Source organism: Salmo salar, chromosome ssa01 (genome assembly GCF_905237065.1).
Source record: "Salmo salar chromosome ssa01, Ssal_v3.1, whole genome shotgun sequence".
NCBI lineage: Eukaryota > Metazoa > Chordata > Actinopteri > Salmoniformes > Salmonidae > Salmo > Salmo salar.
In genome coordinates, this window is record NC_059442.1 from 167748585 (window position 1) to 167765792 (window position 17208).

Here is a 17208-nt window from a genome sequence, read left to right on the forward strand (position 1 = left end):
TTGCACTGAGATGCAGTGCCTTAGACCGCTGCGCCAATCGGGAGCCCATTACAACTATGTACAAATAGCCTATATAGGCAAACAAAAATATTGCAGCATGCAGGTAGAAAATATTTGGATAAAAACATCCTATAAATCCCATTGGCTAAGCATGACCGGTCTGCAAAGAACTTGAAACATTGTAGCAACTAATAATTTGGGTCTGATCATAAGCAGGCACTAACAAATTTGCAACATTGTATAAAATATTACATTTACGTCATTTAGCAGTCAGAGTTTAAGGGATCAGACTTAAATCAGGTAGGCCTATTTTAATGACATTTCCATTGGATCAGAGCATATACAGTCCCTTTCACGCTGAGTGGTTATTAAAAAAGGGAGAGACCAGGAAAGATGTTTATTTTAAAAGAACTATTATCAATGGATGTAAAAACAGACCTTATTTTCTTGCTGTTTGAGGTGACACAAACGTTACCTTTGAGAAGCTCCACAGTTCATTAGTGGTGGTGAGTTAAGTCAAATCAGAAATACTATCAGATCCCCAAATGGGAACATTTATATACCTACAATTGCATGCAGGCAAAGTAGCCTATAGGTCTATTTCTATGCATAGATCAGGCGAGCATCCTTACTCAACATTGACAGGAGCGCTCTAAACAAAAGACAAATGACTAAACTGACAAAACTCATAAAACGGAATGAAATAAACCAAAAACGTGTTTCTCACTAGTGTAGCATAGGTTGCGCGCTCTGTAAACAACATGTCCACTCCTGACAATGAGAATGGTAAAAGACTGGAATAAATATGTATTGAATATATTACCAGCCATTACCGTAACAAAACAAACATTATAGATTACAATTATAGGAATGAACTACTGGTGATATATGTAAAGAAGAATTGAAAGAAACACTAAAACAAATCAAAACGCAAACAATGAAGTTATGAAACAATGAATGTGCACAGATTGGCAGGAGAGAGCACAGTTATGCGTCTTAACCACAATCCCTTTCTTCTTGGACTGTGCCGTCCCTGCAGCCTCTGCAATGGATTACATCACTGAGATGGGTGCAAATAAGACAGGTGTCTGTCTCGTGTGCCACAAAAAAAAAAAAAAAAAATATTTTTATTTATTTTTTGCTACTGCTCGACCCGCCCCCCAAAAAATATTGGTTGACCAACAGCATAACGACCAAACAATCGTCTAGTCGACTAATTAAGAGTCAGCCCTGCAATACTCACACAGTGGGTTGACTGGTGAGCTTATTGTTGGTAATTTCACAGTGGTTTCTGAGTCCCGCAATAAGCGCTACGACATTACGATTTGTGAAAACTTTTCACGGTTGTGTTCTGGGAGTGTCACTGAGTATGCTGATATACCCTATTTAATAGGCCCAAGATGCATAGGTAAGGCCCTACATTGTGATACAAGTACGCCCCCAATGCAATCCTGAAATCTATAGATTTTGACTTTGTGTCAAATTAACAAATGATTGTATTTTGTTTAAATTTATATATCACATTTCAACCTTGTTTAGCATCATCCATCTAGTCCAATCGTGGTACGATTCCACAATTTTTCTGTTCGCATCAGTTTCAAATGGGGGATTTTTATTTTTGATTATTAAGGCTAACCTCAGATTCAACTATTGTTGCTCACGCTACTGTTTAACACAACACATTGGCAATTGTACCTATACCATTTTTTTTTTTAATCGCATATCTGCCAAAATATTTTGCTGTGCAACCTGAATGTATTTTTTTTTAGTTGGGAGCACCAATGCTCCTAAAAAAATAAAACACACCCCCAGCTGACAATTGTTGCAATGAGTACAGATCATCATACTGCAGCCTCTGAGTGGCATGGAGAATAGACAGAGCAGATTCATGATTATCATGCTTCAACCATTAAATAGAAAGAATACAGATTGTTACCTCATATTTTCCCCATTGTGCTCTGATTCGTGTGCTTCTACATGTTTTTAAGACCAATAATTTGAAATGGGTTTTGGCAAATGTCTGAATGTTTGAATATAAAACCAACTTTATCTCGATCAATGAATGAGTGTATTTGGTGGTGAGCAGCGTCAGTAAATCAGGTGACCAAATGTTCACAAAACGCAGTGCTCTACTCAAAACGTTTATAGAATAAATCATATCTAGTTTTGTTTTTGTGACAATCAATTTTTTCTATATATATATATATATATATATATATATATATATATAAAGAAAATTGATTGTCACAAAAACAAAACTAGATATGATTTATTCTATAAATGTCTAGCATACTTTTACAACCTTTGTTTTGAGGAAAAAAATCCAGTTTTGACTTGATAGAAATACAAAACATCTATAAAATGCCATTTAAAGCTATATAAAAAAAAATCAACAACGTTTTCACTGATTGTCAAATGAAAATATGCATTTACTTGCAATAACTTTAACATTTACATTTTAGTCATTTAGCAGACGCTCTTATCCAGAGCGACTTAGAGTAGTGAATGCATACATTTTATTTTTTTTGGTACTGGGCCCCCCGTGGGAATCGAACCCACAACCCTGGCGTTGCACACACCAACTGAGCCACAGGGAAGGCAAGAAGAAGAAAGAAATGTTAATTTCAAGTGCAATTTGTTGTATATTAAGGTAGACAGTGTTGACATAAAGTTGTACAATGTTTACAATCTTAAATTATACCAAATCGATGTTTACAATTTTAAATTATACCAAATCAATGTTTACAATTTTAAATTATACCAAATCAATGTTTACAATTTTAAATTATACCAAATCAATGTTTGCATTTTTTTGTGCAACAGTTCCACATTTTAAAGCAGTTAAAAGACACACCTTTATTTATACGTCTCTAATTTAACAGCAGAGAGGCCCCCTTCCACAACCCTGACAGAAGCACACATAAACTGAGGTGTTAATTATCGTTGAGTATTCAGGCAATATAAATTGTATAGTAATAAAAAGGCGTACATTTGCAACAAAAAAAAACGGATGTGTTGATAAAAAAAAAAAAGCTATCACACATCAATGTTGTAATATCAAACATTACAATAACAGCAGTCTTTTTAAAATTCAAATCAGTTTAATCGTCACTTGTGCCAGATACAACGTGTGTACCTATTACAGCGAATTTCTCTCATGGTACGCATCTCTCATCAAATAGAGTAAAAATACAGCATTAGAGCAAGGATAACCCTGATTTTTTTTTTTTAAGTTTCAAGACAAAGTTTCATACTTCTAAATGTCTTGAAGGATGAAACTACGTGAGTTTTCATAGCCTACTGTTATATTACACAAAGACAAACCTAGTTGGTCAGACAACCATTTTTCTCTGGACGATGCAAAGCACACATTGAGCAGTCTTGCTTCACATTGAAGACTGAAAAAAAATATAATAATAATAATAAAAACACCAAAAAAACAACCATCTTTTTATGAATTGACGACACATTTAAAGACGCTTTCTGGAACACGTAGTTCTAAAGGTTATGATTCAAAAGATCAAATCTGTCCCTTTTATTTTCCCTTTATTTAACTAGGGCAAGTCAGGTAAGAACAAATTCTTATTTACAATGACGGCCTAGGAACAGTGGGTTAGCTGCCTTGTTCAGGGGCAGAATGACAGATTTTTACCTCGTCTGCTTGGGGATTCGATCTTGCAACCTTTCGGTTACTAGTCCAATGCTCTAACCACTAGGCTACCTGCCGCCAAAGCACTGTCTGTGCTTTGCCCCTTTCCCACAACCTGTAGCAAAGGGTTTTCCACCCTCTGGCATCTTTCAATACCCATGCTAATAAATATATATAAATATATATATATATTTTCCCCTTATCTCCACTGTGAAATGTCCATGTTGATCCTCTTGATCCATCCACGGGTCTTCTTTGTTAGTCAAGCCTGACCCCTTCATCAAGTAGTTTTTTCCTGTAATCTAATTTAATATATAACAGACTCCTTATAACTTTGACCACACGCCCTCTAGACGGACTACATGCCCTCTATCAAATCAAAACTGGAATTTTTCATCAAAACAAAAGGTTGTAAAAGTATGCTTGACATTTATAGAATAAATCATACCTAGTTTGATGTTTCTGTGACAGTGAATTTGAAATTGATTTAAAATTGAAATTGCATTTCAAAGAATTTATATATTTCCATCAAATCAAAACTGAATTTTTATTCAAAAAACAGGTTGTAAAAGTATGCTAGACATTTATAGAATAAACCATATCTATTTTTATGTTTCTGTAACAATCAATGAATTAGTTATTGATTTTTACCATTTAAAAAAAAAAAGGATTTCAGCGAATGTCTGATGAATGTCTGAATATCAAACCAACTTAACATTGGTCATTCATTGTCCCAACTAGTGAAACACTCGTCTTTAGTGACAACAGTGATGAGACATTATTCTCCTCTCGAGAAATTAGCAAACCAGAAGGGTTAGTTGGTTGACTAGTTATATAGAAAAACAGACATATCTAGCAATCTTTCACCCGTATAGTAAGACATATGACCATCTAGGCTAATATTACGGTTTGCAACATAAAACTAACGTTAGCTAGTTATGCTAACGTTTGTAAGACATTTTTATATTTTAGTCATTTAGCAGACGCTCTTATCCAGAGCGACTTACAGTAGTGAATACATTTCATACATGTCATGTAAGAGAGTTACAGTGACTGACCTACTGGCTAGTTAGCAAGCTACCGACCGAACCACAACAGAAACAAACACTAACCGATTGTAAACGTTAGCTAGCTAATAAAGCAACATTTCATTAATAGGCAACGTCCATTATCCAATATATCGTTTTCATGAATACATGAAGTTACGGCTAGAAAGAGCTTGCTATTTTACATATATATATATATATATATAACTACGTTATGCTAGTTAGCTAGCTATGATTAGCTTACCTCCCCTGCAAAGCTGTGGGAATCACAGTTTGACTTGGAAATCATCCGGTCCATTAAATTGAGGTAAAACAAAAGGAGGTAAATAGGGTCTGGAGTTACTCCATCTTCGATTCCATGTTGTGTTTTATTTTGGGGAGAAATGGGGGTCTTTCAAATGAAATGTATATATATATAAATAAAAAAAATTGAACGGAATAGACATAGGTCTACACATCCGAAGAGGACTGTGGACTCTTGAGAAAGAGAAATCGCCCCCTCCGCTCACTAGTCTGCTTCTTCCTCTTCTTCGATGAGGTTTTAAACGGCGGTTGGCATCCAATAAAATGTTGCATTACCGCCACCTACTAGACTGGACTTGATTGAAAAGCTAAATAAATAAAACAAATACCCTACCATCTAACACTACACTCACACAAAATACATACATACATACATACATACATACATACATACCATACATACATACCATACATACTCTAGTATTTAAATCACTTTAGTCCTACTTCAGGCCAACAGCCTGAAAGGATGCGAAACCACCACTTAACACACCCTGTAATGCTTCTTACATCAAGTCTCGCACACCCAAATTCCTCTCTTCAGCTGCCACCACAACCTCTATTTTCTGCGATTTACATTCCATCCCTGCAGTACAGTTGATAACCATTGATATAAATGCCAAAAATCCAATATATCACTTGTTGGTTAATCCCTCTGTACTGGTACAGATCTACTAGTCACACCACTCCTCTCAGGATCCCTCCCTCTTGACCCATCTTCCTCTACTGTCTTCACTGCCTCAGCATATGACAATACTCTAACCCTGGAAACATCAACCTGCCTCTCTCGCAAGGAACATTTCTGATCCCCAGCCCCACAAACAATTAATCACAAGACCACTTCTGGTTACCCTCACCGATTCCACAGCACCCAACTCTGTTTTCACCCACCCTGAAACCACAAATGGATCAGCCAAAATGCAAGGGTCCACTATTTTCAAAAACTACACGCCAATTGTCACAGACTCATCTTTATCCCTGACCCTCGGTGCAAGCCTCGGGCTCCGCGAGCTTCACCACACCTACCACCTCCGATACGTCGCCCTCATTTCATTTCCATTTCTCCTCCTATTTTCAACTCACTCTGCTTACATTTTCTACCACTCTTCTTTAACAAACCATCTCCCTTTTTTGCCCCATTTTTAACCGATTCAAGCTCACCCTCTTCCTCTCTCTCTCTAAGACCTCCTCTAACTCTCTTTTCCCCTATATTCCTCCTCCGTATTCCAAGTATAATTCTCCTTATAATAACACTGCACTTCTGCGGTCAAGGGACGCCATTTAACCGGCTGTCACAATCTCCGTATGTAACCGATGTGAAATGGCTAGTTAGTTAGCGGTGGTGCGCGCTAATAGCGTTTCAATTAGTGACGTCACTCGCTCTGAGACTTGAAGTAGTTGTTCCCCTTGTGTTGCAAGGGCTGCGGCTTTTGTGGCGCGATGGGTAACGATGCTTCGTCAGTTGTTGATGTGTGCAGAGGGTCCCTGGTTCGAGCCCGGGTTGGGGCGAAGAGAGGGACGGAACCTACACTGTTACACGTAATCAGCACGAACCCCTTGTGATGTAGTGCTCAACAGTGCACCCCACTTGTAAAGCAGCTGCTTCGCCTTTATGTTCTACTTTTTCCATAGCTACGCAACGCTTTTCCATTCTTCTTCTTTTTCTTGCAGGTGGCATCCGATGCTGCATTACCACCCCCAACTGGGTTATAATATAAATCCATTATATTTTGTGATACAAAATGAGAAAAAAGGGGAAAAACTAAACCAAATAACTAATACAAAAAATATATAACAAACCCCTTCCAACTAACCCTACACTCATTAAAACCCCACTATGCCAACGGCCTGGGAGGACGGGACACCACCACTCAATACACCCTGGAACTCTTCTGTAGTCAAATCTCGATTTACTCCCGAGTATAATCAGGGTCCCTCGAGTGGCGCAGCGGTCTTAGGCACTGCATCTCAGTGCTAGAAGTGTCACTACAGACCCTGGTTCGATTCCAGGCTGTATCACATCCGGCCGTGATTGGGAGTCCCTTAGGGCGGAGCACAATTGGCCCCAGTGTCGTCTGGATTAGGGTTTGGCCGTCATTGAAAATATGAATTTGTTCTTAACCTACTTGCCTAGTTAAATAAATAAAAATATATAATTCTCTGCAGCTGCCACCACATCTATTTTCTGTGACTTACGTTCCATTTCTGCGGTACGGTTGATAACCATTGCTAAGAAGCCAACCGTACTGAAGCATATCACTCGTTGGCCTATCTATCTGTGATGACACAGATCTACTACTCACAGGGATCCTCTCAGGATCCCTCACCCTTGACCCATCCTCCTCTACTTTCTTCACTACCTCAACATATGACACCTTCTGCACTACTCTGCCTCTAGACACCTCAACCTGCGTCTCTTGCACCGGACAGTTCCGATCCCCAGCAACATGGGCACCCCTACAGTTGACACACACAACTTTCTCCGAAACTATACAATCCTAATGTCCCATTGCCCTCCTGCACAATTCCCACATCTTTGAATCTCCCTCCTCCACACTGCTGCAATATGACCATAAAATGTGGCACCTGAAACACTGCAGTGGATTTGGCACAAAAGCTTCTCTAACAGGATAACTAACACGACTTTGTCGGATAAAGACCGACACAAAAAGGCCTGTCAGTGACTCCTGTTTCACCGCCGGGTCTGCATCGTGCTAAACGGCGGGTGTCACAAACGCCAACGTCACAATCTTCAACTTCAATTGCTTCACCTCTACACCAACCGCTAACCCAGAAATCCCTCCTTTAAAAATGGTGCCCAGATCCTAAGAGCAAAGCAAGAAACAGATCTTGACCTGCCCACCCTTATACAGCTAGTGTTGAAAATTAATATTGTATCAATATTTGGGATACATTTTCTACTTTATTATGGTTACTTAAAAAGACATGATAGATTTCAGTTATGACATAACGTTTGTTTTTTCCCCATTGTATTCAATGTGTGGTAGGAATATTTGTCTATTGGGAATGAATCCTACCATAATACGTTATGTAATATGTTTAGTTGACCCTTTGCCAGCAACAACGACTGATGACAAATATTTGTATAAATAAACCACTGTGATAATTATGTGGATAGGACACAAAAGACACAGATTGTGGGCGGCAGGTAGTCTAGTGGTTAGAGTGTTGGGCCAGTAACTGAAAGGTTGCTGAATCGAATCCCTGAGCTGACAAGGTAAAGAAAATCTGTCATTCAGCCACCAAGCGAAGGCAGTTCCCACAGATGCCGAAGACATGGATGTCGATTAAGGCAGCCCCCCCACACCTCTCTGATTCAAAGGGGTTGGGTTTAAAATGCATAAGACACATTTCAGTTGAAGGCATTGAGTTGTACAACTGACTAGGTATCCCTCTTTCCCTAATATACAAATAAACGACATGGTGTACTTCTGCTTTCTTCTTGACAATAATCATAAAGCTGGAAAATAATTTACTGCCAATGCATGTATACCTCTTTCCTTTGAATGATTGAATTTGATTTATAAAACTAGGTTATTGTGTGATGTGCAGGAACAGAAAAAAATTATCTCCAATTTATCATGGCCAGGTCGCAGTTGTAAATGAGAACTTGTTCTCAACTTGCCTACCTGGTTAAATAAAGGTGAAATAAATAATAATTGTCTTGACTATAACAGTATTCTCAGTAACTCCCCTAGTCAGCGTTGAACCAATGTCCAAATATTCTGTTGACAACTGGACAAGAAAAAAAAACAATCTGGTAGTAAAAATGTTTATGCCCCATGTACAATCGGAGGTAATTATTTCAAATCATTCGTCAGTAAAAGGGTTTGTCCAGGCATCCAATAGAAGTGAAGAATTTTGGGCGGACTATTTGAACGGGCAAAAAAGAAGAAAGATGATTGGCCCGTGGAATTGTCAGTATCGGAGCTGGTCATACTAAACCATTTTTTTGTTTTGTTTGAACCATAAGAAACGTTTATAACAAAACGTTAAATAATACAGCAGTGATTTGTGTAGGACTACCATCTCTTGAATTGAATATTTAAAATATATATATATATATTTTATAGGTCCGTAAAGTACAGGAGAGGCAGACTTTTCTGGATAAATCAAGCCAAGATGGATACCGTACGGGATTGGCTACCACGGTATTGACGTCAGTTTCTGGGTGCGGAAACTCTCAACAACAAAAAGCGACAGTAAAAACAGGAACAACACAAGAGACTGGCACCGTAGAAAATGTCGATATAATTAACATTACAGGTAATTATATACAGTTTTAACATTGCTGACGCAAGGAAATTGAATAGATGGAGGTAAAATTGTGAATATTACTGGTTTTGTGAAATCTTACATTTTATCCCATTCCAGTAAAATAAATTGCTTCCTGGAGGATTATTAAACGTAACATTTTTATATCAAGTTTATGATTTTTTTTTAAACTATACTAATGCGTTTGGTCTTGCCTTTTCATGCTTGTCGATGAAATTGGCATCTTACTTCGACTAATTTTTAAGTTACCGTTAGCTAACTAACGTTACAGTCTTGTCCTTGTCTTTTATTTATCGTCTGTAACGTTGTCGTTAGCTCTCAGTTCTTCGCTCAACCGATTTCTTTCTATTTACTAGAAAACAAGTTGGCTTTTAAAATCACCTACCTAGTAGCCGCAAACAGTTTTTAAACTCAGACACATTTTGATGTCGAGTTAACGTCAAGTTCTATGGAAAAAACTAAGTCGACCGATTTGCCAGCTAAGGCACCACTTCCTCGGCAAGAACAAGAATCTGTCCCCCGCCCGTCGACGATTTGAAGCATAGCTAATGGATTTCAAGCTTGTTTTTTTATTTAATGTCTGAGTATCTCACGATATTTGATCATATTTACGATTTTACACTTTAAATCCCAATTAGATTCGTGTGTTTGTGTTCTGATTAAGTAGGCGTTAACCTAAGAAATCTGACACCAGGGTTGGGCAAACCTTGACCGGGTGAACAAACATTTACTAACATCACACTCCGTCTTGTTTTACAGTGAAATACATTCAGATTGCTGTAACCCGAGTCCAGACATGGAAACGGTGAAACTTATGAGGGAGCTGATAACCAATTTTGAACAGGAGAGGAATTATCTTCCGAAGGAAACAGGACTCCGCATAATCGAATCGACTGGAGAGGTAGTCTGCAGTACAGTCGCTAAATATAAATATTGTTCACGTGATTGATATGAATCCCTAAACATTATGGTAAAACAAATTGGTCCAGAAACGCCTTACACTAATACACTGTAAGTGCCTAAAATCTTACTGTTGCATACTGTAAGGAAATAATATTTTATCTTGATCTTATTAATTACAGAATGACAGCAGGGGTATATCAGCTAAATGTAGGGACACCAAAGTGGAGGACCTCTGGAGCCTGACTAGTTTCTTTGGGTACAGTACACAGACTTTCGTTCTGGCTGTCAACCTGTTGGATCGATTCCTGGCCATGATGAAGGTAAGATGAAGACCCAATCAAGAGCACATTTAGTAATTTCTACATACTCTAAAGCTAATTAGCAACATTAGGTTGACATGTGTTCTGCATTTCTTTTGATGACAAAGCGATAATGTGCTTAGGACAAACTACAAATAAAAGGGAATTGCAGTGAGTAATAATAGCCTGTCCCCACTTCCACTCATTCCAAGCTTTTGTGTGTGTGCGTCTCTCCTCTTCAGGTCCAACCCAAACATCTAGCCTGCATCGGCGTCAGCTGCCTCCACATCGCAGCCAAAGCAGTCGAAGAGGAGTGTAACGTGTCTTCCACCAATGAGCTTATTCGTATCGGCCAGTGCAAGTTTACGGTCTCGGACCTCACTCGCATGGAGAAGATCATTTCAGAGAAACTCAACTTCCAACTCAAAGCCATCACAGCCTTAACGTTTTTGCGCCTATACCACGGAATCACAAGAGCCCATACCTCAGACCTGTAAGAACCCATTATAAAAAGACACTACAATTCACCTAGCAATCGACCACATTTGGAAGATGTTAATAGTGTGACGTAGCTTGAACAACTAGACATGTACTTACTAGTCCTGACTGAAAGTAGGATGATGGTTTTAACTCTTCTCACTGGACATGATCAAATAACATGTGTCCATTCCACCATAACAAATTCAATTATGTAACAGATAGCCTTAACACTTTTTTTTTGTTCACACCCAGATTGGTTCTTATAAGTATTTTAACCTTTACAGGAAGGAGACCCTGAACCTCGACACACTAGAGGTCCAGCTCAAAGCCTGTCTCTGCCGGATCGCGTTCTCCAAAGCTAAAGTAATGATTTACCACAGAGAGTCCATAAGATGTTACTTATTACAGGAGGCCTCTTGGCAGCTGCAGTCTAATTTGATGCATTTTGTCTCTTCTCTTCCAGCCGTCAGTCTTGGCCCTGTCACTACTCACTCAGGAGATTGAAGCCATGCAATCTGTTGATATGTTAGAAATAGCACATCATGTTCAGAGACATCTCAAGGTAAACACATTATACACTTATTAGAAAATCCTTGAAGCTTTATCACGTAGCAATGATGTAATCCTTTTGTTTAACACAGTAACCCGACGTTAACTGTCAAATTTATACACAAAAGAAACCTATTTTTCCCTGGAACCATCTCTGAATATTGTATGCCCTACAACCCTAGTCAAAGGTTTCATATGACAACTGGCACGGTTATGGAAAGACATAAAAAGGTCCCTTTCACATTCCCCGGCCTCGAGTTCACAGCCGCTATCCTTTTACAACGCCTGGAATCCATCCCAAAGGTTTCTGCTGACCCAGTCTATGTAACCTGGTGTCCAATGTTATGATGCCCTGGTCGTCTTTTACAGATCACTGACTTTGAGCTGCTACACTGGAAGGGACTAGTGGCCAAGTGTATGTCCGACTACTCTTCTCCTGAATGTAGCAAACCCAACAATAAGAAGCTTGTCTGGATCGTGTCGAGAAGGACAGCGCAGAACCTTCACACCAGCTACTACAGCATCCCTGAACTGCCAACCATTCCTGAGGACTGCTGGGATCAGAGTGAAAGGTATACATGGGTATCAAAAACATTCTAACATTCTAGAAAATGTGCATTCTGTTACAAGGCAGTCAAAAAAGTCTACTATGACAACGGGGAAGAACTCTGGAAAATCCCCTGAATAACAGAAGTAGGGAAATCTCCAGCCACACACACACACACTTAAGCCCCACCCCTCCCGCTCCAGTGTTTTGTTCAGAGTTTGACCACTCCTCCTCTCGCTCTTGTATCACTAACTAACCCACATACTTAATGTCTGAGTGTTAAGTGACTTCTGTCACGTCCTACTCGTACCTAGCAACAATAGTTCCCATAACTGCTCAACCACATTAACTGCTCAACCACATTACACAACCAGTTAAACCTCCACATAAGACTTTGGGATGGGTCTTGTAGTCAAACAATAGCAGTTAAATCTCCACATAAGACTTGGGATGGGTCTTGTAGTCAGACCAATAATAAAAATGATTAAATTACATTGACAACAGCAAACAGGATGAACTAAGGAATATTGTGAATTTGAACTGTTTTTCCTCTTGTTCTTCCAGTGAAGACTCATGTGAAGACATGAGTTCAGGGGAGGAGAGTCTGAGCAGTTCCCTGGGCTCTGACGCGGAGGGACCTTACTTCCCTCTAAACTTCCTCTGCCAAAAACCCCACAACAAATACCACCATACCTCCTAGACCAAAGCCCTATGAGGGAGCCACAGTGCCTGGGTTAAAAACACCTTTTCTAATGTAGGGTCATGTTCATTTAATTCAAAACGTAGCTAAAAGTTTTGCAACAGTTAACAAGCGGTCATTGGGCACGTTCAGGTTTGTCCCTCCCTGTGACGGTCTATTTTGTTCGTAGTGAATACGAACCAGAAAATAGCTTCTCTATATACCGTAGTAAATGTTTTTGTTAGCCTTCTATAGGGCTACCACAGTGTGGCTCATTACAGAAAACAAAATCAATATACAGCATTTTTTAAAGCTAAAAACAAACATACAGAAATGTGAGAAAGTTTGCACAATCCTGAAGACAGGCAGCTAAATCAAATTTTTGTAGTGTGGTGCATGTTTGGATTTGTCTCACATTCCAGCCACTTTGTATATCTGTCCCAAATGGCACCCTCCCATAGTGCACTACTTTTGACCAGAGCCTTGTGTGTCCTGGTCAGAAGTAGTGCACTAGATAGGGAATAGGGTGCCATTTGGGAAACAATTCTCTGAAGCGGCTGGATTTGTCTCGCATTAACCTGGTAAATGTACTTTTCCCAGTTTCTGTATAACGAGTGTTATTGTTGAGTCATGTTGACTGGTGGCAAGGCTGGTTAGTTACTGTAAACGCCAAAGTCTGATTAGTCATTAAGAGTGAGTGTGACTATGATCTTGTTAAACTTTTATGGTGCCAATTTGTTAGCTGTAGGCTCTTTAAATTATTTGGATTGTATGTATGTGAGGAAGAACATAATGTATGATAAGTGTCATAAAAGAACTTGTAAAGAAATGTTAAAAAAAATGTAAATTTGTAAAATGTACAAAAAAAATTGTGAATAGTAACTTATTTTTTGCCTGTGAGAAAACATTAAAACTATTTTGAAGTCACTATTTTGTCATGTTTCCTATCAGAAATAGTACATTACATTTGTTAGACCTGTATGGGCCTAGTCTATATGAACCCAATGACTAGAGAAAAGGACCCCCATTTTCTAGACAAAAATAAAACGTTGCTTTAGCATTTCCAAGAAATCTCCTGAAACCAATGCACATGAACTTAGTTGGTCAACCAAACCATTCTGCTTCAGTCAGAAAACCATATTTAAACACAAGATGATTGAATTAAAGCTAGCTCTTGATTTCCAAGAAATCTCCCAATAGACAATTCAGTCCTGGCACAAAACCTCCCCCACATGAAATCCCTCAACCAAATCAAAAGTTAAAGAGAACTTGCCATAGTTTCATCCATCATCTGGTTTGAGAAGGACCAGTTTGAGATGAGGCTGCATCCACCAATACTGAGATCAGAGACCCATGCCAGACTTCTTCCGTTTAAGTTGTGAGGTTAGGAAGGATAGTCCAACTCGGGTTCCTCTGTGAGGCAGAGATGGATCAAGCTGAGGGGACTATAGCTGCTCTTCATTGAGACCTCCACAGGTCCCTGAGATCCACAAATAATCCTGAGGCCTCTTCTAGGCTGCCACCACCGTTCTCAAAATGACCGCTGAGGTAAGAGTCCAAACCTACCGTTGTCAAGGGCGATAAACTACAAACAGTGTAGGGTTTGGAACTAGTTGAGTGGCCTATGGAGGTCCATCCCCCGCCGGGCTGTTGCTGGTAGTGGGCTGGGGGAGGAAACTACTAAACTAAGTTCCCTATAATGTATCAGTGGGCTGGGAAGGACAACTACCAAACTTCCCCAGTAGTGTAGTGGGCTGCGACTACTGAACTCCTATGAGGTGTAGTGGGCTGTGAGTTCCTGGTCTGTTTCTGTGGTGTAGGTGTGGTAACCCTCGGTGTCCCCCGGGTCAGACGGCACATCCCACTTGGTGTAGTAGCAGCTTGTGGCCAAACGGTCTCTGTCGACCAACCGGAGAGAGAGAGAGGCGCCAAGTCCGGGTCTGATTGGTGAAACTGCCTGATCGATGTATCGACCTGTTTGTCTCCACCTTCAAATCAAAATCAGAAGTTTGAATTTATATTTTGGTCATTTAACAGACACTTTTTAACCACAGACTTAGTCAGTGCATTCAACTAGGGTGTACAAGACTACCACATATCAGTCACGGCAAGTAGAAAACATTCCTCAGCAGAAAGAAGTGATCAGCTAAATAATCATCTTCCCCCAATTGGGACATTTGTAGTGCAGTCTGGGTAAGAAAGAAAGGAAATTAATTTACGTTAAAGTGAAAACCTAAACGTAGGAACAGATAACTAAAAAAATTGATTTTAATGTGCTGAATGAGAATTAAAACTAAAGTACATTCTCCAGATATGTAAACACATTTCACTGATGGTTGATTTAGCCATGGCCAGTTACATCTCACAAAACATGTCACCTTCACTGGATAGGTGCAGTGTACTGTGTTGTTGTACAGGGTCAGCCATAGTAGTATGATAGGTGTTGTTGTACAGTGTCAGCCATAGTAGTATGATAGGTGTTGTTGTACAGGGTCAGCCATAGTAGTATGATAGGTGTTGTTGTACAGGGTCAGCCATAGTAGTATGATAGGTGTTGTTGTACAGGGTCAGCCATAGTAGTATGATAGGTGTTGTTGTACAGGGTCAGCCATAGTAGTATGATAGGTGTTGTTGTACAGGGTCAGCCATAGTAGTATGATAGGTGTTGTTGTACAGGGTCAGCCATAGTAGTATGATAGGTGTTGTTGTACAGGGTCAGCCATAGTAGTATGATAGGTGTTGTTGTACAGGGTCAGCCATAGTAGTATGATAGGTGTTGTTGTACAGGGTCAGCCATAGTAGTATGATAGGTGTTGTTGTACAGGGTCAGCCATAGTAGTATGATAGGTGTTGTTGTACAGGGTCAGCCACAGTAGTATGATAGGTGTTGTTGTACAGGGTCAGCCATAGTAGTATGATAGGTGTTGTTGTACAGGGTCAGCCATAGTAGTATGATAGGTGTTGTTGTACAGTGTTAGCCATAGTAGTATGATAGGTGTTGTTGTACAGGGTCAGCCATAGTAGTATGATAGGTGTTGTTGTACAGGGTCAGCCATAGTAGTATGATAGGTGTTGTTGTACAGGGTCAGCCATAGTAGTATGATAGGTGTTGTTGTACAGGGTCAGCCATAGTAGTATGATAGGTGTTGTTGTACAGGGTCAGCCATAGTAGTATGATAGGTGTTGTTGTACAGGGTCAGCCATAGTAGTATGATAGGTGTTGTTGTACAGGGTCAGCCATATTAGTATGATAGGTGTTGTTGTACAGGGTCAGCCATAGTAGTATGATAGGTGTTGTTTTACAGGGTCAGCCCTTAGTAGTACAGCGCCACTGTAGCACATTCGGGTTAAGTGTCTTGCTCAAGTGCAGTTTGACATATTTAACACAACATCCTTTGGGACAAGTGAACAATAACATCCCATAAACAGCCATAATTTGGGAACAATGTGTCGCTTCCAGCCTCTCGTCTGTAAGGTGCATTTGGAAAGTATTCAGACCCCTTCACTTTTTATTACGTTAAAGCCTTCTTCTAAAATGGCTTAAATAAAAACATTTCCTAGTAAATCTATGCACAATAACCCATTAATGACAAACAGGATGAACCTGTTTCCATTGATCATCCTTGATGTTTCTACAACTTGATTGGAGTCCACCTGTGGTAAATCCAATTGATTGGACATGATTTGGAAAGACACACACCTGTCTATATAAGGTCTAACAGTTGACAGTGCATGTCAGAGCAAATACCAAGCCGTGAGGTCGAAGGAATTGTCCGTAGATCTCAGACAAGATTGTGTCGAAACACAGATCTGGGGAAGGGTACCAAAACATTTCTGCAGCATTGAAGGTCCCAGGAACACAGTGGCCTCCATCATTCTTAAATGGTCACTCTGACAGAGCTCCAGAGTTCCTCTGTGGAGATGGGAGAACCTTCCAGAAGGGAAGCCATCTCTGCAGCATTCCACCAATTAGGCCTTTATGGTAGAGTGGCCAGACAGAAGCCACTCCTCAGTAAAAGACACGACAGCCCACTTGGAGTTTGCCAAAAGGCACCTAAAAGGCACTCTCAGACCATAAGAAACAAGATTTTGTGGTCTGATGAAACCAAGATTGAACTCTTTGGCCTGAATGAGAAGGGTCACATCATGAGGAAACCTGGAAACATCCCTACGGTGAAGCATGGTGGTGGCAGCATCATGTTGTGGGGATGTTTTTCAGCAGTAGGGACTGGGAGACTAGTCAGGATCAAGGGAAAGATGAACAGAGCAAAACCTGCTCAGGACCACAGACTGGGGCAAAGGTTCACCTTCCAACAGGACAACGCCCCTAAGCACACAGCCAAGACACAGCAGGAGTGGCTTCAGGACAAGTCTCTGAATGTCCTTGAGTGGCCCAGCCAGAGCCCGGACTTGAACCAGATCGAACATCTCTGGAGAGACCTGAAAATAGCTGTGCAGCG

General features: G+C 40.0%; 2 protein-coding genes across 4 annotated transcripts in view; one reads left to right on the forward strand and one right to left on the reverse strand.

The window, feature by feature from the left end:
- The window catches only part of LOC106572095 (cyclin-I), a 57277-nt gene that overhangs the window by 25148 nt on the left and 14921 nt on the right, over positions 1 to 17208 (reverse strand). For 2 of the 3 annotated variants that reach the window (XM_014145951.2, XM_014145943.2), the window contains exon 4: positions 14022 to 14736. The gene's annotated coding sequence lies outside the window, so the exon portion shown is untranslated. Of the gene's footprint in view, positions 1 to 4939; positions 5243 to 14021; positions 14737 to 17208 lie in introns of those variants that run through there. The other variant, XM_014145933.2, reaches the window with a different exon arrangement.
- On the forward strand, positions 9186 to 13675 carry LOC106572117 (cyclin-G2). Its single transcript, XM_014145973.2, has 8 exons — positions 9186 to 9282; positions 10051 to 10192; positions 10374 to 10514; positions 10736 to 10986; positions 11258 to 11336; positions 11437 to 11535; positions 11892 to 12094; positions 12634 to 13675. Exons 2-8 carry the CDS (start codon positions 10088 to 10090, stop codon positions 12767 to 12769), a joined length of 1014 nt encoding a protein of 337 aa, XP_014001448.2. The 5' UTR covers positions 9186 to 9282; positions 10051 to 10087; the 3' UTR covers positions 12770 to 13675.

Excerpts from the sequence above, each read along its gene's own strand:
- LOC106572117 (XM_014145973.2), top strand. The coding sequence starts at position 10,088 with ATGGAAACGGTGAAACTTATGAGGGAGCTGATAACCAATTTTGAACAG. Across the intron at positions 10,515-10,735 it reads GATTCCTGGCCATGATGAAG|GTCCAACCCAAACATCTAGC; the intron begins GTAAGATGAAGA and ends TCTCCTCTTCAG. Across the intron at positions 10,987-11,257 it reads AGAGCCCATACCTCAGACCT|GAAGGAGACCCTGAACCTCG; the intron begins GTAAGAACCCAT and ends TAACCTTTACAG.